At 54.4% G+C, this 25,815-nt stretch overlaps 6 protein-coding genes across 6 annotated transcripts; 4 read left to right on the top strand and 2 right to left on the bottom strand.

The window, feature by feature from the left end:
• Window positions 1-1,241: 1,241 nt before the first annotated feature.
• Window positions 1,242-3,232, top strand: G647_02762 (uncharacterized protein; the record flags this gene model as incomplete). The annotated part of the gene is made up of 4 exons (XM_008727108.1): window positions 1,242-2,091; window positions 2,158-2,307; window positions 2,400-2,730; window positions 2,785-3,232. 4 exons carry the CDS (start codon window positions 1,242-1,244, stop codon window positions 3,230-3,232), a joined length of 1,779 nt encoding a protein of 592 aa, XP_008725330.1.
• A 2,623-nt stretch (window positions 3,233-5,855) lies between these two features.
• Window positions 5,856-9,724, bottom strand: G647_02761 (carbamoyl-phosphate synthase arginine-specific large chain; the record flags this gene model as incomplete). Its single annotated transcript, XM_008727107.1, has 5 exons — window positions 5,856-5,963; window positions 6,018-7,293; window positions 7,345-7,433; window positions 7,603-9,284; window positions 9,385-9,724. 5 exons carry the CDS (start codon window positions 9,722-9,724, stop codon window positions 5,856-5,858), a joined length of 3,495 nt encoding a protein of 1,164 aa, XP_008725329.1.
• An 879-nt stretch (window positions 9,725-10,603) lies between these two features.
• On the bottom strand, window positions 10,604-13,227 carry G647_02760 (uncharacterized protein; the record flags this gene model as incomplete). Its single annotated transcript, XM_008727106.1, has 4 exons — window positions 10,604-10,690; window positions 10,749-10,967; window positions 11,020-11,087; window positions 11,136-13,227. 4 exons carry the CDS (start codon window positions 13,225-13,227, stop codon window positions 10,604-10,606), a joined length of 2,466 nt encoding a protein of 821 aa, XP_008725328.1.
• Window positions 13,228-14,967: 1,740 nt separating this feature from the next.
• On the top strand, window positions 14,968-18,001 carry G647_02759 (uncharacterized protein; the record flags this gene model as incomplete). Its single annotated transcript, XM_008727105.1, has 2 exons — window positions 14,968-15,400; window positions 15,495-18,001. 2 exons carry the CDS (start codon window positions 14,968-14,970, stop codon window positions 17,999-18,001), a joined length of 2,940 nt encoding a protein of 979 aa, XP_008725327.1.
• A 2,834-nt stretch (window positions 18,002-20,835) lies between these two features.
• G647_02758 (nuclear transcription factor Y subunit beta) lies at window positions 20,836-22,106 on the top strand (the record flags this gene model as incomplete). The annotated part of the gene is made up of 4 exons (XM_008727104.1): window positions 20,836-20,989; window positions 21,470-21,580; window positions 21,641-21,768; window positions 21,861-22,106. 4 exons carry the CDS (start codon window positions 20,836-20,838, stop codon window positions 22,104-22,106), a joined length of 639 nt encoding a protein of 212 aa, XP_008725326.1.
• A 1,011-nt stretch (window positions 22,107-23,117) lies between these two features.
• G647_02757 (uncharacterized protein) lies at window positions 23,118-24,872 on the top strand (the record flags this gene model as incomplete). Its single annotated transcript, XM_008727103.1, has 2 exons — window positions 23,118-23,449; window positions 23,507-24,872. 2 exons carry the CDS (start codon window positions 23,118-23,120, stop codon window positions 24,870-24,872), a joined length of 1,698 nt encoding a protein of 565 aa, XP_008725325.1.
• Between the last annotated feature and the right edge of the window lie 943 nt (window positions 24,873-25,815).

Here is a 25,815-nt window from a genome sequence, read left to right as displayed (position 1 = left end):
TAGAAGGACGATCTTCTGGCGTCGCCGGCTCTTCTCTCGACCGTAGCAGGATGGAGTCGACGCATGTAGCAGGCTTCTTATGTCGCCGGATGAGTCATCCCAGAAGGAGACGACGAGTTGTTCAGGCTGTTTGCTGTCCTGTCTGGCGCCGAAGAAACGAAATCTCATGAAGAAAAGAGGAAAAGAGGAAAAGAGGAAAGGGTGGCTAGAGATGTATGGAAAGTAGGCCGAGGCGTAGCGAGGCGTGTCTCACTTCTTCATCATTGACATATCTTCAGCAACAAATTAACGTTGGCATTGACTATGATCATACCAGCATAGAGACTGCTTCGTCTCTTTGCCGTATTACTCATTTTCAGGCCCTCTTTCCGTGGAAGATTGATGAAGTGCACCGGAGTCCGGTCTCTGTGACAGACCTCACGCCAACCGAAACACCTTCGCCTCCAGATCCCTTCCGTACTACGTGCGATATCAGCGAGCTGCGTACATGCATCCCATGAAGGTTGCAGTGTCTTCGCAATACTAGCACAGCTGATAAAGCTATCTCTGGAGTGATCTGAAGCACGGACAAATACAGTTACGCCAGCAGATCACAGAGAGATATGTTGTACCATTGTACAACACTTTCATACTACGAGGTACAGCCGTTCGCCGATGAGGACACGGCATATCTGAAAGATCGGGATATTGCGACACGGTAGGACGGAGAACGGAGTGCCTGATCTGTCCGATGTCAATCAATGTACACAGCACAGCGCGTACCTCGGTCAAGGTGGAGAGCCTAGCCCTAGGACCCTTCCGAAGCTTCGGTCGACACATGGAAGCCCGGATGTGACAGTGTCGCGAACAGATCGAGACCATCGCCGCTCTCCGACAGCAGCAGAAGCAATGGACCAACAAGGGTCTGAAGCCCTATCATGGCCAAGGCCACCAGACCCGTCGCCAAGGGCACCTCGTCGAATTCGGGTCAAGCGGAAGCCGCCTCTCGTCTTGGCCTGAGTCTGTTCCACCCACTCGCAGCGGTCGCTCGCGTGCCCCTCCCCATGCTGCACAGCTTTTGCAAGCGAGAGCTTTATCTCGAACCCTCATTCAGCGTGTCATTTGGTTTGATCTTCAGCCTCGCTGTCCAACTATATCAACGACGGTCTGTCTCCCTGACCTGTCGCCCGACGTCAAGCGCAGTCCCCTCTTCGATCTGTTCTTGTTCGACTTCCTGCGCTCTGTGCAGCGACCTTGCCGCCATGGGTATCAACGAGATGATCCATAACGCCAACATGGCCGTGGCGCGCTCCTTTGTGGGCAGACGCTTCCGGCTGGATGGCTCCGGTCACCCCAAGGAACGAAAGGGATCATATTTCTTCACCGAAATCCGTGCCGGCCTAGCAACGTTTTTCGCAATGGCCTACATTATTTCAGTCAACGCGACCATCGTCTCCCAGTCGGGTGGCACTTGCGTTTGCCCGCCCGACAGCCCCGACTTGTGCGACAGCGACCCCGACTACATGATCTGTGTCGCCGGTGTCCAGCGCGACTTGGTCACCGCCACCGCCGCAATTTCTGCCCTCACCACGTTTTGCATGGGTCTCTTCGCCAACATGCCCATTGCTCTGGCGCCAGGCATGGGCCTGAACGCCTATTTTGCCTATACTGTGGTTGGATATCACGGATCCGGGCTCGTACCATATGAAGTTGCTGTCACGGCTGTCTTCGTGGAAGGATTCGTCTTTGTGGGACTCACCATCTTCGGTCTTCGACAGTGGCTGGCCCGCGCCATTCCAGCCTCCATCAAACTCGCCACTGGTGTTGGCATCGGCTTGTATCTGACGTTGATCGGCTTGACGTACAGTGCTGGCATTGGCGCCGTCACAGGCGCACAAGCTACCCCTCTCGAGTTGGCGGGCTGCAAGCCTGAGTTCCTGGACGAAACCGGGGTTTGCCCATCAGCCTACAAGATGCGCAACCCTACCATGTGGATCGGGATCTTCTGTGGTGGTCTCTTCACGGTCTTGTTGATGCTTTTCCGCGTCAAGGGTGCTATCATCTTCGGGATCTTGCTTGTCAGCATCATCTCTTGGCCTCGAGGAACCGAAGGTAAGTTCAGCACTGATTCTGGCCTCTGCTCCTTACGTAAACACCCAGGTGCTAACCATAAGCCAGTGACCTACTTCCCGTATACCGACTTGGGAGACAGCATGTTTGATTTCTTCAAGAAAGTCGTGACCTTCCATCCCATTGAAAAGATCCTAGTGGTGCAGGAATGGGACATTTCTGGGTATGGCGGTCAATTCGGCCTCGCCTTCATTACATGTAAGTCACCTTGGAGCCAGATTAGCGTGAAGGACTCTTCCCGCCGAAGTGTCTGTCTCAATTAATGCCTTCGGATGCTGACGATACATCAGTCCTCTACGTCGACATCTTGGACTGCACCGGTACTCTCTACTCGATGGCCCGTTTCTGCGGAGCTATCGATGAAAAGACACAAGACTTCGAGGGTTCAGCTGTCGCCTACTTGGTCGACGCGTTCGGAATCTCCATCGGTGCCTTGTTCGGAACACCCCCAGTCACAGCATATATTGAGTCCGGTGCCGGTATCTCCGAAGGCGGCGCGACAGGGCTGACGGCGATGACCACTGGGCTGTGCTTCTTCATTTCAATTTTCTTCGCACCCATATTTGCATCCATCCCACCATACGCCACAGGATGCGTGCTGATCATTGTCGGGTCGTTGATGTAAGTTGTTGCGGTGGTCTTCCTGTCTCGCTCCGTACTAACAGTCCTGCGCAGGGCCAAAGCTGCCGCAGATATCAACTGGCGCTACATCGGCGACGCGGTTCCTGCTTTCCTGACCATCGCCATCATGCCGTTTACTTACTCGATCGCCTACGGCTTGATTGCCGGCATCATCAGCTACATCGTCCTGAACACCGTTGTCTGGATCGTCGAGAAGATCTCAGGAAACCGCATCAGGCCCGCAGATAAGGAATACAAGGACCCCTGGACGTACAAGATCGAGGGCGGCTTGTTGCCCCCGTGGCTCGTGCGCGCGGCAAAGGGCAAGAAGGATTTCTGGAGGCCGTACGAGGATCTGGAGCACAACAGCGACAGCCATCCTGCCGGCATGACGTTGGAAGGCAAGGAAGAGCATGCCATGGCGGGAGGCAAGGGGTCCATGGGTGAGAACATCCGGAGCGGGAGTTCGTCCGAAGAGGGTGGTGAAAAGGTGAAGTTGTGACCGGGACGAGGAATCAAGTAGGCTGGATTTTTGGGACGTAGGCGTGACTGTGCTGGCTACATAGTACTGAACCAGGAATTACGCAGCTCGATACGAGGTATGTAGGTATGTAGAGGCAGAGTCGCGCCAACAGAGCTTGCCCGCTTTCGCATACCCGTGGAGAGTGCACAGTCTACTTCGCACATACTGTAAAGTAGACAGTAGACAGTATACCGACTGTGCGTGGTCAGTAGAGCACTTCTCGACCGCCCTCTCGAATCTACAGTAGCAGCTTCTTGGACCCATTCTGCTCGCAGGCCCACTACCCCCGGCTCATCCGCTGGATGCACCAGCTCTGTACTCCTTACTCGGTACACATTGTGGTCTCCCGAATGAGTCTGGACCGGTACACCGGGGATGTCGATCCATTTCTCGTAAGACAAACTTGAACCTGACAACCTGAGGCGTCCACTCTCCGTCTTCGGTTTTGGCAAAGAAAATACTCTATCTCGGCAGTCGCACTCGATGTCGACGGACACGCCGCACAACGCACACCGCACACCCTTGATGGTGAATCGTTGCGTGACGATGGGGGATGGTGGCCTTCATTTTGCCCACATCACGTTGTTTTGTGAGGTCGACGTTAGCGAACGACGTGCCGGTTTCGTGATGCATTTAGACTCCCCGTCGGTGCGTGGCTTTGATCAAAATTGTGGTGGCAGAAGGCACCCAGTGTTCCTACCACTTGAGGTTGCCCCAGCGACCGGTGCCGTCGCCCATCTATAGCTAGCTGGTAGCCGCATTCTAGACTTGGAATCAATCATACGTTCATCAGACTAGATAGACACCCAAAGGTGCACTTCTAGCAGAAATCTCGATGAACTTTCGATCGGTAGCTACTGTAATTAAACCGCCCGACCAGGCTGCACATGCGAAACGTGAGTACCAAGTAAGCCCGGTGTCCACAACACGTAGCTTCTCTTCCCATGGACGAGGTACATGTTCGTACTGTAAGCGAGGCGGACTTACTCGTGAAAATGTAGGTTCCCTCTGTGGTGGCAGGAGGCACTTGGGAGTGCCTGCCTATCACAAGAGGTTGCCCGGGTGCATCGTCCGTAGCCGGTAGTTGCACTCTCTAGACTGAATACAATCATCCTTGAGCAGAAGAGACATTCCCAGACTGCCTCTCGACACCCTCCCTCCCTAGCAGACAGACTGCGATACTTAGCTCTTCCATTCCGAGGCGTCACGGTAGACGGGCGTGCGGGCCACCTCGGTGATCTGGTATCTGGCGAGAGTCCGGGTTTTCGAGGGTGCCCTTTGCGAGGCATTCACAGGCTCGCGTTCTTTCTCCGGGAGGGACCACCAGAACGGTGAATCATGTTACAGTACGTCATGTTGGCTTTGCTTGGGAGGTACTTGGGTATTGAGCTTCTTGACTTCCCGCGCTTGGTGACAATGGGCTGTCTGTCTGAGAGTCGAACGTATACTCAGTACAGTGGGTGATCACTGATCACTGATCCCTATGTCACGTTCGAGTTGCGGAGACGAAGCGATGGAAGGATTACAAGATCACAGCTAAGTAATCTCTTTCTCTTCACGTTGAGGCACCGCTTATATAATTAAATCTTTCTCTCCTCACGCTCCCGCGCCTTGCACATATATGGATTTCTTCCTTCCATGGCACACAGAACAGACACTCGCGCACTCGCGCCCTCGCTGATCTGATCACACAGAGGAGGACCTCCAGGCCCGAAAAACCCAGCCAGTGGGTCTTGTGTTGTTGATCAGTGCACGTATCGCGACCGGTGGCTAATATATGACATGCCTGTGAACGGCAGGCACCGTCGGTACTGTAACTGAGGCTGGATTACCCGGGCCATCATCAGACTTTGCCGCGTCTGGAAATCCGTCGCGTGGGCTTGTCCGTGCATACTCAGGCGATACACAGTAACAGTTGAAACCGCGGGGCACATACTACGTATGGTGGAGAGGCGAGATTTCACCGAGGACCAATCAAACTGTTCGAATTGGGGCAGAGGAGCAGGCAGCCGGCCTCGTGGAGGCCACGCTTTCCCGTACGAGTACCAGGTACCTAGGTATGTATTGGGCGTAGTGGGCGTCTCGGGCGGCTGCTGTTGACACTCACCTGCCTGCACTCGACCGTTGTACTCGTATCGACATGCAGTACTCCGCATAACGCGGCATCAGACATTGCTTCTGTATACCTCCTCGTAACACCGGGCGAAAGGCACTCTACAACAAACACACACACACACACACACTCTCTCTCTCTCTCTTCCTGGTCGACGGCAAGGCCGTGCCGTCGTCCGGGGTCATGCCTTTCAACTCCTACACAAGTAATCCGTACATACGTACCACACTATTCCTGTGTAAGGTCCCTGAACCTCGCTCGTCTTGGATCAATGACTTAGCCGCCACAGCGCTGGGATCCCTGGTTTCCCAGAAGGATACATGTGACCATCAACACCCGACTGACGCCTATCATATCATCCTTCTAGTCTAAAAACTTTTTCGCCTCCAGTGACTTCGGACTCCGTCTTCCCGGTGGAGCAGCTGAACCGTTGCGTGACAACTCTGGCATATTACCACAGACACGTCTGACCTTGAAACTGTTGTTCAATTACATCATCCTGTTTCCGGCGAATTCGCTCCAGGTTCGCACTTCTGGCGGGATGCCTTCGGCTCGCGGTAGCTTGGCGTTCATGCACTGCGCGAAGAGCAAGGCCGTCTGCAATGCTTTGTCAGTTTGTCGCTCGTCAGCCTCAGCACAGGAGTTACTCACCTTGGGTTCCATGAATAGAGGCACGCCAAAGTCCACGGCGTTCCGTCTCATCACATAGTCCTCGTCCACCAGTGTCTTACCTCGAGTCTTGGCGATGTTGAAGACTCCTCGGATGTCGTACTTTTGGAAAACTTGTCGGAGCTTGTTCTTGTCCGTCGTGGGGATTTCGATGACTTCAATGGACGCTCCGGACTTTGCCAGATGATCCTTCACTTCATTGCTTGCGGCATAGAATTTGTACCCGAGTGGCCGGAGATATTCCACAATCTTCGGCAGCTCAGGGAGCTCGGTTGACCCGCCAAGAAGGATACCCTCGCCAGGTTCTGGCATCCGGAAGTTCATGGTAGACTGGAGCGACGCCCAATATGCTTCGATCAAATCCTTGCCGAAGCATGCAATCTCACCGGTGCTGCTCATCTCCACGCCCAAGAAGGGATCAGCTCCTGCCAATCTAGTCCAAGAGAATTGAGGAACCTTAGTGGCAAGATAATCGCGCTTTTGGGCCATGAGGTCGCGAGGTTCGGGCACGTTTTGACCCACCAACGCTTTGGTTGCCGTGTCGATGAAATTGGTTCCCAGCACCTTGCTCACAAAGGGGAACGATCGAGAGGCACGGAGATTGCACTCGATGACCTTCAACGCAGGCTCCTCGCCAGGTCTATCAGCCTTGATGATTTGCATGTTGAAGGGTCCCGTAATACTCCACGCTTTGGCGACTTTCTCGGCAATTTGTTTGACGCGAGCCATCACCTTGTCATCAAGGTTCGCAGGAGGCAGAACCAGGGTGGCATCTCCGGAGTGGACCCCCGCGGACTCGACGTGCTCAGACACTGCATGCAGAATGAGTTCTCCCTTGGATGCGACAGCGTCCACGTCGATTTCTTGGGCGCCCTCGATAAATTTGGTGATGACCACTGGATGATCCGGAGAGACGGCCGAAGCAGACTCCAGTTTGTCTTTCAACTCGTCCTGGGTGTAGATGACTGACATAGCAGCGCCCGAAAGCACATAAGAAGGTCGAACAAGAACGGGATAACCGACAGAGTCGGCGAAAGCCTCCGCGTCTGCAACAGAGGTCAGCTCTTTCCAGGCTGGTTGATCGACACCAATTGAATCCAAGATCTGTGAGAATTTGTGCCGGTCTTCCGCCTTGTCGATGTCCACTGGGTCGGTGCCTAGCACATTGGCGTTGCCCTCCTCTTGCAGTCGGAGCGCAATGTTCTGGGGTAGTTGGCCCCCGACACTGACCACCACGCCCGATGCATTCTCGAGCTCACTACGGGACATCGTCAGCTTGTACCATCATTTGGGGAGAAGGAGAACGAACTAGATGTCCATCACTCGCTCATACGATAGCTCTTCGAAATAGAGCTTGTCGGCCGTGTCAAAATCAGTACTATAGGTCTCGGGATTGTACTTTGAGGGAAGTTAGCATAGATTCTGTAAAAAGTGAAGAAAACATTTGGCTGGGAAAAGGTCTCCCAGAGCGCATTAGGACCCCAGATCCAGAACTAGCTGTTAAGCCAAGCTCCGAGCTCAAACGTGCAGGTGCGTCCACTCGGGCATGGCAGAAGAACAGACTTACATTGATCATCACAGTCTTTTGGCCCATGTTGCGCAAAGACAAGGTGGCATTAACAGCACACCAGTCGAACTCGACGGAGGAACCGATACGGTAGACTCCAGAACCGAGAATGATGGTTCCCTTGTCCTCGAAGGTGACATCGTGCGAAGAGGCGTTGTAGGTGGTATACAGATAGTTCGTGTCTGCTGGGAACTCGGCCGCCAGTGTATCGATTTTCTTCACCCAAGGCCTGATCCCGAATTTTTGGCGACGAGCTCGGACTTCTCCTTCAGTCGAGTTGACATACATTGCAATCTGCTTGTCGGAGAATCCTTGCTTCTTGGCCTTCAGCATCAGCTCATGCTTGAGCCCGTTAAGTGTGCCGATCTCCTGGATTTCAGTCATGGTATCCTTGAGATTCTGCAACTTGTGAAGGAACCACTTGTCAATCTTGGTCAAGTCATGAATCTTGTCCACAGAATAATTCTCGTGGATCATGGCTTGGCCCACAGCGAGCCATCTCCGATCTGTAGGGTTACGCAGGACGTCGTCCAAATCATCAAACTTGTCGCCCTGGAATCCCACGTAGCGAGGATCGACTTGTCGAATAGCCTTTTGGAAGGACTCTTCGAACGTGCGACCAATGGCCATGACCTCTCCTACCGACTTCATGGCACTGCCAATGCTACGTTTGACATGCTGGAACTTTGACAGATCCCACCGAGGAATTTTCACCACGATATAATCCAGACTGGGCTCAAAGTTGGCGGTGGTAGTCTTGGTCACGGCGTTTGGGAGCTCCGGGAGGGTATGTCCGAGGCCGATCTTCGCAGCAGTGTACGCCAGAGGATATCCCGTCGCTTTCGATGCCAAGGCGGACGATCGCGAAAGCCGGGCATTGACCTCGATGACTCGATAATCGAGGCCGTCAGGTTGCAGGGCGTACTGGACGTTGCACTCACCCACCACTTTCAGGTGACGGACGATTTTGATGGCTGCCGTTCGCAGCATGTGGTACTCTTCGTCACTCAACGTTTGACTCGGGGCGACAACGATGCTGTCTCCCGTGTGAATACCAAGCGGGTCGAAGTTCTCCATGTTGCAGACAGTAATGCAGTTGTCCTCTGCGTCACGGACGACTTCATATTCGACCTCCTTCCAGCCTTTCAGAGACTTCTCAACCAGGATCTGCGGAGACAACGACAGAGATTGGGAGGACAAATTGCTGAGCTCCTCGGGGTTGGCAGCGAAACCGGAACCGAGACCTCCCAGGGCGTATGCTGAGCGAACAATGATCGGATAGCCGACCTTTGCCGCCGCCTCTAGAGCTTCCTCGACAGTGCTGACTGCGATGGACTGGGCGATGGGGATGTTGATCTCATTGAGCGCCTTCGCAAACAGGTCTCGGTCTTCACTTGTCTCAAGGGTTTTGATGCTCGTTCCTAGGACCTTGACGTTGTAGCGATCGAAGATGCCCATTTTGTTCATCTTGACACCCAGATTGAGGGCAGTCTGACCGCCGAAGCTGAGGAGAATGCCATCCGGTTTCTCCCGCTCAATCACGTATGTCACATATTCGGGCGTGACTGGGAGGTAGTAGACTTCGTCGGCAAGCTTGTGGTCGGTCTGGATGGTAGCGATGTTAGGGTTGATGAGCACGGATTTGACACCGGCTTCTTTCAGGGCCTTCAGGGCTTGTGATCCTGTTCAAGGAGTCAGTTGCTGCTTGGTGGTGTTGCTCACACAGCTTGGTCGCTCGCGGCCTTTGACGACCTTCTACTGCTCTTGAGTCACATCACTTACCAGAGTAGTCGAACTCTCCAGCTTGTCCAATGCTGAGTCCACCGCTTCCAATGACGAGCACCTTCTTGACATCCACCAGGTTCTTCCCATACTCGATTGCACCACTCTCGAGGTAAGCTTCCGGGCGTGGGGCCTCTTCCACCAGCGCGTATCGTCGTGCGGACCGTGTGAATTTCCTCACTTGTTGCCACGAGGGTGTCTTCGAGGCCAGTAAGTGTTGCCTGGCAGTGATTGCAGGGGTACGGGCAGAGAACGGGCGTAGAGAGGGGCGCAGAATTGGGGCGCAGTCTCGTCGCAGGATGCCACTGGCCTGGCGGAGAGCTCGCGTGGTGGATGCCATTGTAGTCCAGCAATGCCTTGGTTACGGGCGATGGGAGAAGGGAACCGCAGACTCCGTTCAACCTCCTGTCACAGGTAGCTCACCCTGGGCTGCAGAAGCAGTCGAGCAATGTCGTGGGTTCTCTCAAACGTGACTAAAGAGAAGGGTACGAGGTACAGTCGACAGCAATGTGGGCGAGGCCGACTGGAAAAAAAAGTGCAGTGCGCCCGCTGGGAGTCACAGCGCGGGCAGCCAATGGATAAGCTGGATTAAGAAATTGGAGCTTCGACGTCAGCGGAGAAGTTCGAGATAAGAAGCTCAAGGGGCAGTCGAGGATCGGGATTCCCTGGACGCTGTTATGGAGCTGACACGAAGAAAGCTGCGACACATAGGCGGGTGCTTATTCTACATCCGTGATCTATCGATGAGTACTAAGACAGATGCAGGTGCTCGATCCAAAGGCCTTGAAAAATTCTCCTGCTGCATGAAAAGCAATGATTTTTTTCGTCTTGCGCTATCGCGCCGCGAAAAATTTGTCTGGGGAAACGAACATCAGAGGTGGCAGAAAACAGGCAAGCGTGTGGAATTGCTGCATGCTTTAACGCTTCTGGGCCACCGCCTTTAGACACTCCTCCACACTGGGTAGGCTGCATCTCCGCTCTTCATGGCGACCGCCATCCACGGCCATGCGTAGGATAAAAATTCTTTGGCCATGGCCCTTGCGTCACGTCGAACATTGTCGATCTGTTGGATGTCTGTGTTGTGACAAGCATTTACGAAACAATAATTTTATTTTTTTTTCCATTCAACCCCCATCTAAGCTAGAAAGGCCGTTTTGGCAGCCCACGTCGCGGACCAAAGATCTTGTCGGCGGCGTCCTTCTCCCGTCGCATCCCTCGTCTAATCATTGATCTTGGTGTAGTTTGCTGGGAACAGCCCGGACTGACCATTGTACTCGCCGTGCCACCAGTCCTCGTCAGGGAATGTCTACATAGAAATGCATAAGCGGGCATCGAGATGCGAGAGGAGAGTGACTATCACTTACCACGTTGCTGATAATTGCGTTCTCGGGAAAGGATAATTCGTTATCTTCAGCAGCTTCGTAGTCGTAGAGTGCTGTTGCCGTCGCGCCTTTGGCCTGCGCTGCTGCTGGCGCTGGCGCTGGGGGGGTCGGCTCGGCCGCTGCAGGAGCCGATGGAGGAGCCGGAGCGGCGGTCTCATCGTCGTCCAAGACGGTCAGGTAGTTGCTTGGCACAAGTCCAGTCTTGGTTCTTGTTAGCACTTGCAGTCCTCCATCTCACTACGTCTCAGCTTACCTGTCCAGCCTCATTCTTGACTAGCCACCAGTCTGGATCGATTCGCTGGACGTCTGTCACCAATTCACCTAGAGCAGTCAGTGGTTGTTATCTGCTACACGGAATGGACAAAATACCTTCGCGTAGCGACACTTCGTTGTCTTCGGCCGCCTCGTAGTCGTATTCAGCTCGAGCCCGCTCACCTCCACCTGCAGCAGCGGGGGTGGGAGCAGACTCCACGGCCGCAGCGCCCAGAGTCGTGGCCGCTGCTGTGACCGCTGCGGCTCTTCCCGGATCGGGCCCACGGGCAGGTTCATCATCCTCCTCTTGCCGGGCTAGAGTGGGAATCGCCCGTGCGAGGGAGGTCGTTGGCATGGTGGGCGGCGGAGATAATTGCTCTTCATGTGCGTCGGCTACATGAGCCGAAGCACTGACTGGCACAGCCACGCGAATGGGAGATGGAGGCTCCTCCTCTTCATCAGGTGTGGGACTTCGGGGTTGTGCAGGCGGCGGTGGAAACGCAGGCGCACTCTCTTCCCTGGGTTGAGAAGCTGGCAATCCGGGAATCGGGATCCCACGATTGGGCTTATTGCTTGTATCCGGTTCAGGAGCCGGCGGCGGTGCTCGATCGAAAGTCGCAGGGGCCCCCATTGGTGGCGCTCCGCTGAAGCGATCCCGAATTGAGCTGATACCTCCGGCTGGCGAACTGGGAGTCTCGTCTTCCTCAGCCGGGCCCGTACCTTCGCCGGTGTTTTGCTGGCCAATGCTGCTTCGGCCAGTATGGCTGGTCTGCACTGGTGCCCACGATTTGCCCGTGTAGCTGCTCTTCCACCCAGCATCGCCACTCGTTTGGTTTGTAAGGGGAGGCCGCCCATCATAGGCCGTTGGCGACACTGGCGGCTCACCTGACGCACTCAAGCCCCTCTCGCGAGCTTTCTTCTCCGCCCAAATCTGAGCAGGCGTCTTCCCACCCTGGTCGGCGAAGGTTCTACTGGCCGTGCCAACGGGTGCAGCGGTGGCCAATGGTTTCGCTTCGAAGCCGCCTGGGACCGGCGCTTTGGTGCCCGTAAAAGACGACCCACCACCAAATTTATTAGCAACTTTTGGTTTAGGAAGCGACGTCAGGCGTTCGGGTCCTTGTGAGAAAGCTGCTGATCTTTCTGCCAACGATCTTGAAGGCGTGTCTGTTTCTTCCGAAGGACCAGTGGACGGGCTCGACACGGGCAGCGGCCGAGAAAAGCCAGTAGAGTCATCCGGTTTTTGGGCTTTGGCACGGATAGCTGCGATGTCGACCTTGCCGATGGGTTCGTAAGCACCTTTCACGATGGCCGGTCGGTCATCCTTCAGGGTACCCGATTCTTGCGCCTGCCGACGGATAGCCGCGATGTCCACCTTACCCACGGGCTGGTATGCACCTTTAACCACTCCAGGTCGATCGTCTGCCTCACTGCTAGAAAAGGTGGAGGATGTTGGCTTTTGTGATGTAAGCTCTCTCATATCGACTCTTGTTGGCTGATATGCCGGGGCGACTTTTTCCAACTGAGTTCTTGTTACAGGGGGAGCGTCAGCCCCCCAACCATCCTCATCTACATTGGAGCTCTTCTGCGGAAGATTGCGGGAGACAGGGTTGTAGCCGGAAGATATACCGCTGCTGTGTGTAGGGGTAAAGACAGGCTTAGACGCAACGGTAGGTTTGGTAGCAGCGACTGGAGGAGGGGCGGCCGCAGCGGAAGTGCTGGAGGAGTACTTGGAGCCAGAAGCATCAGCGACCTTTTGGATGATGCCGTCAGGTGTGAGGTCTCGATCTGACCTAGCGGTGATCTGGACGTGGTAGCCATGCAATAATTTGGCGACCGTAGTCAAGTGGCTCGTGAAATAGCCTTTCGTCCGCTCGGGGACGCCCTCGCCGCACCAAGCGATGAGGGCACACTTTGGCAGCCCAGTGTTGGAGTCTTTGACCTTGACAAACGCAAACTGAATCCGCCCGTCTGAAAACTCATCGATCAAGTCCACGAGCTCTCCTTCCCCTGTGCTCTGGACCTTCAACACGCTTTCTTTATTGCTCGAGTCTTGGAACGCATTTGCTAAGGGAGCCGACACAGAAAAAACCGCCCATTGGCCGTACGTGGGGGAGGCTGCGGCAGGTCCGCTAGGAGGGGGAGCATTGACAACGGATTGGTAGCTCTTCGAAATTGAGGGGCCGTTCGTCGAGGTATTGAGGGAGGCCATGGCCTGCTGTAACGAAGGTCGTGGTCGACCTGGAACGCCTGTTTACGACTGCTTCCCCGCTGGTGGAATTAGGCGGAATCTTGTGTATGCTGGACCTCTTCAATGTATGCCTAAGTGGGAGAGACTCACTCCAAGAGCAGAATCCGTTTGGTGCAGTTGCTGTCAAAGAGCTGTGGATGAAGGCACAAAATGCAAGGTAGCTTACTCTGCCTGCGCGGTTGGTGGCATTGGAGTTGGAGTCCTTCAGCTCGACAGTTCCCGCCGCGCAATGCTTAGTACCGATTACTCCGTCCTGATGATTGCATTTGCCAAGCCGCTAGCGGGCTGGACCATGTCATGTGACTCGCCAGGCTGCACTTGCCTCTTCTCATACCTTAACTGCGCCCTCCTCATTTCGACTTCACGTCTCCTCACAACGAGCGCTCTCACCACCACCTTTCCACTTCGACATCAACACAGCGTTACTCCCATCCATCGCCGAGCGCTCTCGCGACCATTGCAGGCTATTATCTTTGGTGTACTTACCGCTTTTGACGTCCCTGGAGCATTCGAGCCTATGCCCCCTCCAGCCCGACTGAAGATCTGTCAATCCAAGCTGTCCACGGATTCCCTTGGTCGGCCGCATAACAATCACCCGGCCGACCTCAGCTGCTCTTTCTCGCGAAAGCGTGTTGCAGGAACACACGATTGCTAGCTGGTGCTGCATCTGACGCCGGAATCGACACCACCGGACAATCCAGGCGCACCAGACACGGCCTCTGCCTGTCACAATCCGCACACTTTGCTGTCGAGCACACGTTCTGCGTTGCTCGACATGCTTTCCTTGTCTTTCTCGTCAGAACTAAGCCGGCTAGCACACTTGGCTACCGGCTCTAGGCTCTGACTTCTCTCTTTCTGTATCTTTCATTATATCTACCATTTCCTTTGTGTGTGCAAATGATCCTTAGCGGCCCTCGCCATGGATCTCAGGGATGATTCGGTTTCCGCGCCTCTCCCAGGCTCGCGAAAGAGACTGCGGTCTCCAGAGTTGGGAAACAATTCTTCCTCATTTGAGGCTATCCCATTGCGTCTGGACCACCACCCAACAGGCGTACCACACCCAGTCGACATGAAGAGAAAACGGCCAAGACTTTCCGGCTTCATTGGCGCTGTGGACTCCCCAATGGAATCAAAAGATGATTCCATGCGAAGTTTGTTGACGCTGATGGATCTACCTCCCGAAATCCTACAATACGTCTTCACTTTCGCTGACCCCATCACTCTTGGGCGGTTGATTTGTGTCAATCGTACATTCCGTTCCCTTCTAGATCCCACGTGTCCTCTGCCCCCGAAATCTGCGTCTAGCAAGATAAAGCATTTGTCCGTACAGAAGCAGGACTCGATTTGGACCAATTCACGCAAGACGTTTCTCCACGGATTCCCGAAGCCTATGGATGCAATGACCGAGCTAGATATGTGGAGACTTGTCCGTGGCCATTCATGCCAATACTGTGGGAAGAAGGCCACCCAGCAACTGTCTTACTCGACATCCAATCCCTGGAATGCCGGACCTGGTTTGGACAACGTTCGCTCCATTTGGCCTTTTCGTGTGAAATCATGTGGCCGTTGTCTCCAGCCCAGGCTTGTGAAGGTGAGTCTCCTAGGAGCCGTAATCCCTATTCACTGTTTAATTACTTGCAGGACACAGAATTGGCCTTTTCGAGCAGTTCGGCTTTACGTTCTGGGCTACCCTTCGCGATCATGACGCAGGACATGAATTATATTCCATCCTCAGCCATTCTGCAGAAGGCCCCGCCTCCACACCTTGAGCTTATCAAGTACTACTTCCGACCTCAACTTGAAGAGCTTGAAAAAAGATTCCACAGCGTTGAGGCCTTGGGAGCTGCCACACTTGGTGAATGGAAAAAGGGCCTCGAAACTGCTGGACGAGAGAGGAACGCGGACGCAACTCGGTTCGAGCAATGGGAGCTTCACGGTGGCTTCTCCAGGATCCCCATGACGCTAGGCCACAAAGAGACCGCCGGGCGTGCTAATCTAGGAACTCTATCGAGTCAAGAGCACACTTTGGCAAAGATTGACCGCATGCAGCAAATTGATTTGCGTTCTGGCGCAGGAACACCATCCTCAGGATACGTTGCCTTGGAGTCGTCTATATCTGGCTCAATTTCTGGCGGTAGGCATCATCAGTCCTCTTTCTTTTCTTGCATGCGTCAAACCTTCCAGGGGACACGCAGTTTCGGCATCAGAGCTAACCCTGTCCCACGCAGAATCCCAGCACACAGCTGGCAAGTTGTCCACCAACTCGCGGCCTGACCCATCTAGAACTACCGAAGTATCTCCTATTCAGGATCCTCAGGGCCAAATCGCTTTTCGACAACCTCGTCAAAGAACCGAACGTAGTCTCAAGGAAGCAAAAGCGGCCAGAGCAGAACGTCGCAAAGAGATTGAGAGGCGCTGCCTGGCTCTAAGCCCTCCCATCATGCCTACTACTCTGACCTACATGGATGCTTTCCAAGCTGCGATTCTAATATCCCTACCTCTTGATGACAAGGGCTGGGAAGTGCTCAGACCACGTCTCTTGGCCCAACGCGCGGATGCCGCACAACGCGAGCTCAGGGCTGCCTATAGCGGTCCGTCTGTGGAACAAGCCAAGCGCCAACAAGTGGAGGAAGAACAGCGCGTTGCTCAGGAAAACACCACTCACATGTGGCTTGGGCTGAAAGTTCCAAGCCGCGAGAAGCTTAGAAAATTTGCTGATGAATTCATACATCTGACCTGGTCGGATGGTCGCGCTGTGACAAAGGCCACGGCAAGTAAGTTCGCAGCAGAGGTTCTCTGCCACATACGACACCGCTTTGACGAGGCCATTGCCCAAGAAGACCACATGCTTTCCCTGAAAGGCACCGCTTTCCCACAAGATCCGGAGTCCTTAGCTTGCAGGAAATTGAACTTGCTGGATATGAAGTGGGCTTTTACAGAATTCGTGCAACCGCACACCCAGCGCTTCGGGAATTACCTCTTCCTGTGCCACGTCTGCGACACCAATCAGAAACTATTCGCGTTCGAGGCTATAATTCAGCACTTCGCTTCCAAACATACCAACGCATTCAGCCGCGGCAACAGCATCGTTTTCTGGGAGGCCGACTGGCCCATCGAGCCTCCATTCGATCCGCATCCGAACCTTCTTTGGGCCCTCGGAACAACTAGCAGTGATCCCAAGGGTCAAACGCTTCAACTTTCGCAATCAAACCTCCCGCGTGGCTTGCCACCATCAGGTGAGAAGGAGCTTGGACCTGTGAATCCAGTTGGACATAACTTCGCACCTCACACCGTGCCAACCAGCTACCAAACCTTGTCGAGCTATAATCCGGGCAACGTGGACCACTTCACTGCCGGATTTGGTAATGGAGCTGGAGCAGAGACCTTTACGCGATCGTCTATAGCTAGGTCCGAGGCTTCGGGGATTGCCATGGAAGATGAACACGATCCTCGATATCACACTGGCTGGGTGCCACATAGGGCCTTGACAGGGGCAACATATCGCCGAGACTCCTTCAGAAGCGGAGGGCTTGGCCAGCGGACAGGACCACACCACCTCGCGAGTGAAGGGGTGCGTTGGGATCATATTCGGGACCATCATGGTTCACGTGACTTGGAACCTTGGAGAGAACAGCCACTTTCCCAGAGCTCCATGGTCTATTCGTATGAAGATTCCTCGTCCAGGTTTTCATATGGTGGGTCACTTTCACGAGTGCGTGGACCGAGGTCTGAAACTGGAGGAGAAAGTAGAGCTACCAGTCATATCTCTGGTCATAGAGAGAAAGGCTCGGAGCCAGGAGCCTCCTCCCATCAGCCGGATACCTCGAGACTAGACGTCGATCAGAACGCGACCGAGAATGCCGTGGATGATCTCCTGGACAGCTTGGAGCCCATGGTTTCCGGAGGCACCTCGAGGAATGCCAATGCCCGCGCCGATATCTTGCGCCCTCCTGCATACCAAATGCGTCCCAGCACGGCCTTGTCGGGTCAAGTCGGGGAGTCAACCCTGCAGCACCAGAGCTGGGACACATTCAGCAGTGTTTCCGGAAGCCATGTTCCTCCTATCCCGCCTCCAGCACATAGGACTTCTTTACCTATACGCGAACTGGAAGGGTCACCTGTACCTCCCGGAAATGCCGCAACTCAACAACATTACAGCCCTTCACTTCCATCAGTTCACGGTTACGAGGTCTCGCGAGGTCCTAGCTCCGGTGCTGGTGGCAGATACATGGAACAAAGTCCTGAGCGACCACAACGGCTTCGGTATGGACACGAAAGCGTAGAGGTACGTGACGGAGGTTCAGCCTATGCGGAGCCTCTGTACCAGCACCGATACGTCTATGATCGAGATGGAAGAAAGTATGAAGAGATACGAGAAATGGCCATGGAGAGATACCCAGACCAACACGACAGATTTTCAAAAGGTCATCAGGAGCCGTACGCACCGGCCGGGATGCACTATCTCGATGGAGGCTACTCTGTCCACCGGGCAGTTGGCCACGAGGAGTTGGGCCGCGCCATGCCCAGAGTATATCAAACCAACGGTATTGGGTATCGCTTTGAGCAGACTAGAGGACCAGCTTTCGACGACCGCTATCGTGGCGAGGAGCAGTTGGTCCCAGAGCATCGAACACGGACCTTGATATTCGACGATCGAGATGTCACTTACCACCCAATCGAGTCGCCAATGCGGGCGACAGCTCGGTCGTTGGGCAGGAGCCGCCCTGAAGACTGAAGTGGCTCTACTCCGCGAGTGGACGGTGGAAGGGCTCGATATCTGGGGGAATACAGGCAATGTGACCAGCTGGTGGTTATCTCGGTATTGGGGCTCAAGCGTGCGATGGTTACGAAACCAGTCCAGGGAGGGAATTTCTGTTGTTTCTGCTTTCAATGATACCCCTTTGCATCTTCTCCGTCGTTGGAATATTGCTATAACTGAGCACTATGCGTCTTCGCATGGGCATGACATAATATATCTACCCTATCCAAGACGAATTTCTTGCATGTTTTTGACTTGTAGAAGCCTAATTACTGTGGTGCTAAGTGCAACAGCCTCGTTCCTTAACCACCGAAGCCGGCCACTTCAACCTCTCGTGTTGTGTTGGCAATGACCAGGGACTATGGCCATGGCCAACATCAGCACGTGGGCACCAGATTAAGGTAGAAGTGGTTGTGATATTTTCTATTTTTTGGGAGCAGGCGCAGAGCCAGCAAGCGCGGCCATGGTGTGCACGCCATGCATCGGTGCCCAACGTGAGGCGGGGCCCCACTCCCACCATGTGACTGTCTGCTTAGCGGACGCTACATATGTGCCTCCATGCTCGGTCCGGGGGGCATATTTTCTGTGGCCGGTGATATCTCCCGCGTGCGAGACCTCGGTACAATCACACGAGGGCTGACAGAGCTCGGCTTGGTGCGTGTGGCACTTCTGCGTGGCTCCCTGTGGATGTTGTGTAGCACATTAATATTGGAGGCTTCCCTTCATTGTGTAGCGAGTAAAATATGTCGGGATCTCCCTCTGACAACGGTTTTAGTGCCCGGGAAGACAGGGCTGCAGCTACCCCGTCGCGCTTATGCACAGAGGGGCAGAAGAAAAATTTTGACGTTGGCTCAGTCCGGCCTGGCGGCCCAATACGGTGGCTGTCACTTCATGCACAAGTCAATGATTGGTAAGGCCGGTGCGTCATGTCCCCTTCATGTGATATGGTGCTTTCTCGCCGCTGGTTGGTGATTGTCACACTTCAGGGAAATTGAAGGCTTCTCCAACTTTGTATGATCTGAACACAGGACGCCGTGGTCGACTACGTCAAAGCCAGCACCCTGCCCAGAAATGAGATTACTGTGCTTTGCTCTCCAAAAAAGCCAGAGCCAACCGAGGCCGAAGGGAGATGGCGGTGGCTTCACCGCGACTTTGGGCTCGTCAGAAAGATTGACCACAGCCTCGGGCTTGACGTGACTGATTTCCCGGTTCAGCAAACGGTAGGGAGAAGGGTCGACCAAATCAAGGATTGAAATCGCATTAGCCGCCGGGAAAAGCCCAGGACGGCATCACGAAATGGACAGTAAAGCGGTGACCGTCTCAGCATCGGTCGGTGACTGGGGCTGTTCTGAGCCTGGAGCCAAAGCGATACGATACTGACTTCGGCAGTTCGGAACCGGATCCGACTCACGATTCGGATGAAGGCAATGCGTCAGAAGATGGCAGGCGCAGGGCAAGTACGAAGCGAGAGAGAACGCTGAAGCAAGGTGGCAGCTGAATATGTCATGTAGCTCGTAGGGCCAGCTCTACATGTAGCCACTGCATCCGGTGGAACGCTTCGGTAACGAGGCCGAAGATCAGCGGTTCACCGCCAACGGAAGCAGTAGTGACAAGCTGTACTGCGTAGCAAGAGGGACATTGTTGTCAAGGTCGACGTTGACGGCACGCAAGTTCGGTCAAAGGCAGTCCGAGCGCGCTGTGCGAGAACAGTAGGAAGTGCTTTGGCGGCGTTCACCGGCCCACGAAAGCCACCAGCGCTTAAACAGCTAAACCAATTTCAGGTTTTGGCAGGGTGCGTATCAGCCGCGGCGGCCGTCAGTGGCAGTGGCAGCCTGCGCCCTCACAGCCCTCCGGCAGCTCCCCCTCCAACGCACTCCACCTCCATCTCTCTATCCAAGCATCCATCCAACCAACTTCGGCTTCCCTTTTCATCCGCCAACTATCATCGTCTTTCTCACTCTACCCAACCTTGTTCATCCTCTTGTCGCGTTGGCATCTGCATCGCGTGCGCAACATCGTCTTACCATAGGATCAACAAAACACACCATCTTAAGGCGCGCCCAGGTGAATCGTCCGCGGGCATTTCGTAGCCCTTCCTCCAATAATCTGCCGCCCTCATCGGCAAAACATCAACAACCATTCGTCTCTCCCTCGTCTTCCGCCTTGCCTCGCGCGTTTGCATCCAAGTATGTACCTCTCATTTGCCTGTCCATTTCGTGCCGTTAGAGATTATCATCCTAGATCGCGATGCTAGTTTGCCGATACTAGTATCGCCAATGGCATCATTCCCAGCTGGCTGACCGCAAACCAGACCTGCATCTCATCTGCAGCTGTCCGTGCCCGCATCGCATCACTGCGCATTACTCTCGCGTGCCGCATCGCCTCGCCGCCGCCATCCTGCTGGCCGGTTGTCTCTCTAGCTGTGGTCCCGGTCAAGCTTCGACCTAGTCTACTGCCTTCCGAGTTCGTCATTCGTACCCGGTGTCCTGGTAGACCGCCTCATTCGACGCCCCTTCGCAGGGTACCGAGACAGGTGCAGGCCCGCCTGCACGACAACGCATCTACCCACTGTTCGCCCTCGGTGCCTGTCAGCCCTCAGAAAGCGCGCCGGGCGACCATCATTTTGGGCACGAACCGAAGCCGGCGAAGACGATCGTCTGACCTTGTTGCGCCGGGAGTGACGCAGGCCAGCATTAGGCTCTCTGCATCGGTGTCGCCCCAGTGTGTGACGTGGTCACGGCCCTCAACCAAGCAATTTTCGCCCTGCAATCCGGCCGCTGCGGCTATCCTTCAGACTACCGGACTACATCATGTCGGCCTCCCCACCCAAGGAACCCGATGTCGAACAGAACGCACAATCTGGTGAAGAGCAGGAGCATATGGACCGCGATCAAGAAGGAACACAAGGCACCGGCTTGGACTTTGAGGTCAAGGAGCAGGACCGATGGCTCCCCATAGCAAATGGTTGGTGCAATTTTCATTTTGTCCGTGTCTTCTGACGCCCATGTTCTGGCTGTGTCGTGGCCGGTGTCACCAGACGCGCAGTTTGGACCTTGGGGTTTTGATTTGTTCGACCCTTGCGTTACAAGCCATGCATCTTTGCGCGCGTCGGGAACATTGCAGTTCCCCTCTGTACGAATCCGAATGTGCGACGCTGCAGCAGCTCTTTAGCCAGCTTCGTCTCATTCGTCGTTGCTTCTCCTTCTCCTCAGCCATGGTTTGGGTCGCAGCTCTCCTACACGCTGACTGGTGCGGTAACTCGACCACTCACACAGCACTGTCAAAGTCTACTTGAAGCACACATCACCTCCATCATGCCTTCCACCAAGTCAGAACAGGAGCGCAAATCATCTTCATCGTCCAAGAAGCGTCATGGAGGTCGATCGTCGGATTCTGCAATCATGTCGTCCATGTCAGATGCTAACATACACAACTTTGCACCAGTGGCCCGGATCATGAAGACTGCCCTGCCCGACAACGCCAAAATCGCCAAAGAGGCCAAGGAGTGTATGCAGGAGTGCGTGAGCGAGTTCATCAGCTTCATCACCAGCGAAGGTCCGTTGTCCATCTCCCTCATCTCCACACAGGTGGGAATCATTGACTCACGTTGCACAGCATCCGAGAAATGTCAACAAGAGAAGCGCAAGACGGTAAACGGGGAGGATATTCTCTTCGCCATGACATCGCTTGGTTTCGAGAACTATGCGGAAGCCCTCAAGATCTACCTGTCCAAGTATCGCGAAGTAAGTTCGGTGTCCCTCCCCCGTCCCTACTTCTTCTCCTTTGTCCACTTGACGGGGAATTCATTCTGAACAATTGAACTGATTGGGATGAGACCCAATCCACAAGGGGCGAGAACCAGAACAGACCTACCAGCAGCGGCGGTTATGCCGGCGGCGGGAATGCCCAGGGCAATGCCGCGGCAGGCGGCGGTTACCCAGGCGGCCAACCCGACAATGCCAGCGAACTACTGAGCCAGAGCCATGGGCTGAATGCGAGCGACCACGACGCGACCGGCTCCTACGGCTATCCCAGCGCCGTGCCCACCGGCCACAACGGCATCACCGGCGACAACTTTTAAGACGCCCGGTGAGAAGGTGCGAGGGTGTGAAGGTAGCTTTGGGGCAACAGAGGACGAAAGTACACCGTCTGCCCATTCCTCGAGCACGGCCAATTGGATTGGTGGACTGGTGGGACGGAGAGCGGAAGGGGAAGCGGGAATAAGGAAGTCAAGCTTCACTCGTTAATATTTCTGTGACTGTACTTGCAGCACGAAGATCTGTATGGGAAGGAACCCACGGGCGGGCTGTCTGAACACGGGAGAATCGCGATGCATTGGGTTTAATCGAGACGGACCGTCCCGGGACAAGAGTGTTCGGTTGTCAGGAAGATGCGAAGAGAATGCAATTCCCCAGGGTTTGAGTAAGACAAAGTAGAGCAACGAAACACGAGAGCAGCAGTGAGGACGAACTCAGCCCGCAAGCAGAACTCCACAACCAGACAGTCTAATCTGTCGCAAAGATGACTCACCGAACAGGACTGTGAAGTGACCAGTGGACAAGCTGCGCCGAAGGCCCTTATCTTCCCAGGATGCTGCATAAGTACGCCCTTAACAAGACAGCTGCACAGCCCATGGCGGTCAGGTATGTACCCACGTACCTTCAAGCGAAACCGGAGGTAGTGACACGTGACAGAGCTCTCTCGGCATGGAATGTGATTGGCGGATCGGAGATGGCGCGCCGACGATAAGCAAGCAAGGGCGCGGTAATCAATCATCGAAGGGCGGAAACGCCGACGTCAACCGCTTCTTTCCTTCTCCTTCACCTTGCCCTCACCCCCTTGTCACAGGCCACAGTCACCAAGCTTCAAGTCACTCTTTGATTTACATAATACTCTCTGCGTCCATCCAGTCCCCGAATTCGTCGTATGTAATTCTTACAACGGGAACGTCACGAGGTTACTCCTACTTTGCCTCTCATTTACCATTCAACTGTCGCAAATTCTGCTTTGTCGAGACTGACTTGTGCTACTTGGTCTCCTGCCTGGCGTTTCGAAAAGCCTACTCGAGTGACCGCTTCCGAATCTAACCATCATGGCGCCCCATGCTGAGCCTGAGGCGCTCACAGACACATCATCTATTGTTCTGAATGACCCTGTCCTTAGCCAGGGCGAGACTCACCCGGTCTTTACACTCGACGATGTCTTGCCACACCGCCAGAAGTCGACCCCGCCCTCAAGAGGCGTCGCTGCCTTTTCAGAAGCAGACATGTTCAAGAGCAAAGGGGCACTCAAGAAGCCGAAGGCTAAGCGATGGGATCATCGCCTCTCCGCCGAGAGCAGCGCGAGGACGGCTTCCTCGTTAAAGGGAGCTATGAGGTACTTCAAGCCGGATACTATCAGTCTCTGTGGGGGATTGCCATCGAGGTCTGTCCCAACTCCCACTGTTGCTTTGAGGTCGCGCCTTTTCTGAACCATGCCCAGTGACTACTTCCCCTTTGAAGAGCTCAGTGCAAAGGTCCCTATCGCCCCCGAGTTCTCGGAGGAAGAAACGGCCAAATCTGGGAAGCACTTCTCGAGCGGCAAGTACGACGCAAGGGAAGGAAAATCATTCCTCGACCTCTCGATTGCCCTCAATTACGGTCAAGCCATGGGTCCGGGCGCGCTGGTTCGATTCGTCACCGAACATACCGAAATCGTTCACCATCCGCCATATTCGGATTGGGATGTTTGCCTGACGGCTGGCAGCACTTCCGCCCTGGAAATTGCTTTGCGAATGTTTACGGAGAAAGGGCATTATGTCATCACCGAAGAATATACCTTTAGCACTGCGATAGAGACAGTAAGTCCTCTGGGCTGCAAAATGCTGGGGATCAACATGGATGCCGATGGAATGCTGCCCGATCACTTGGACAATGTTTTGTCGACATGGGACGAATCTCTCAGGAAGGCGCCCAAACCATTCCTGGTGTACACTGTGCCCACTGGACAGAATCCAACAGCTAGCACCCAATCACTTGAGCGACGAAGGCAGCTATACGCGCTGGCGGAGAAGCACGACCTTTACATTCTCGAAGACGAGCCATACTATTTCCTTCAGATGGACGCTTATGTTTCGGGCCAGACGCACTCGGTCCCAACACCCTTCAAGCCCGTGGTGGTGGCGGACTTCCTGGGAAATCTTGTCCCTTCGTACCTCTCTATTGATACTTCGGGTCGTGTCCTGCGACTCGACTCGTTCTCCAAGATTATCGCTCCAGGCTCCCGCTGCGGCTGGGTTACTGGCTCCAAGCAGATCATCGAGCGCTTCATGCGTCACAATGAAGTCAGCGCACAGAATCCTGCGGGCTTCGCAATGATCCATCTGTACAATCTACTAGAAGAGAACTGGGGCCACAAAGGCTTCCTGGAGTGGCTGATGTATATCCGCGCGGAATATACTCGGCGGAGGGATATCATCGTCAACGCATGCGAACAACATCTGCCAACGGAAGTATGCAGTTGGGTGGCTCCCAGAGCGGGTATGTTCCATTGGATCAAGGTCGACATGACAAAACACCCTCTGTACGAATCTAGACGCAAGCCCGATGGAAGTGTCGATCATTCCACATTACTCGAGATTGAGGAGGCCATATTCCTTGCCGCGGCCGAACAGTCGGTATTGATTGCCCGAGGATCATGGTTTAGGGCCCAGAGAGGCAGCGATACCGAATTGTTTTTCCGCACAACTTTCGCTGCAGCTCCGGCCGAGAAAATGGTCGAGGCTGTCAAGAGAGTTGGTACGGCAATTAGGAAACAATTCCACTTGGAAGCAGCTCCTGGGACGAGCCAGAACGGGCATACGAAATGAATTGAGAGTCAACACAGGCCTCGAGCTCAAGTGTCATTGCACTGAAGACTCAGTAAGTAGTGCAAGGCGATAATTAACTTCCGGTCCATCCGAGTGTGGCCGACACGAGAGCTTCTCCACGACATTCTCGGCGGAATCTGCTAGCTCTGGAGAAGTACCCGCCGTAATTTGTCTCTTGGAGCGATATCTCGCCTCGTTACACTTGGCTGTGTTTGTTAGCCAGCCGAAGTGCCTACGCAGCAGGCTTCCTGCGTCTCAAGCACAAGCCCACAATCCATGGCACGCACGCAGCACTGGTCAATGCTCGCCGAGAAATCTATACGCGCGTGCTCCTGCAAGTCAAGATCAAGAAAGAAAATGAATGGCATTCGAGCGTCCGGATGGCAAGGGTGAAACGATGGAGTCATGCGACGGCAGAGAGCACTTTAGTCAGGCATCGCCAGCAATCGACACACAAGGATTCAATTCTCCGGTTGGAGAAGAATGGGTCAGGGAATCGAGAATAGATAATAGAGGAATAGAGAATATAGGATACGTACGCAGTGCGCAGAGCGAGTACTCTTAGGGGAGCACCCTCTACGTCAAAGTCCGTACTGTCTGTGTCTGTGTACGAGTAGAATCAAGCGCCGTCCGTCCGTCTGTTTGTCTGTCCGTCCGCCCGTCCAGGGCCTTTAGTCGGTCAGACAATCAGTTAGGTTGCAAGACAGTGTATATTTGTTGGATATTTCCTTCCTCCTCCCAGTAGCCAGTAGAAAGTAGGCGGTAGACAGTAGAAAGGAGGCAGTAGGCAAGACAGTGCTACAAAGTCTCCTCAGCATCTACTGTAGTACCACTAGGACACTAACGCAGCACACAGATGAACAGGTACACAGATGAACAGGTACACAGATGAACAGGTACACAGATGAACAGGTACACAGATGAACAGGTACACAGATGAACA

This window comes from Cladophialophora carrionii, assembly GCF_000365165.1.
Source record: "Cladophialophora carrionii CBS 160.54 unplaced genomic scaffold supercont1.2, whole genome shotgun sequence".
In the NCBI taxonomy this organism is placed as follows: domain Eukaryota; kingdom Fungi; phylum Ascomycota; class Eurotiomycetes; order Chaetothyriales; family Herpotrichiellaceae; genus Cladophialophora; species Cladophialophora carrionii.
The sequence above is the reverse complement of the archived record's forward strand: the minus strand, read 5'-3'. Positions and strand labels throughout refer to the sequence as shown.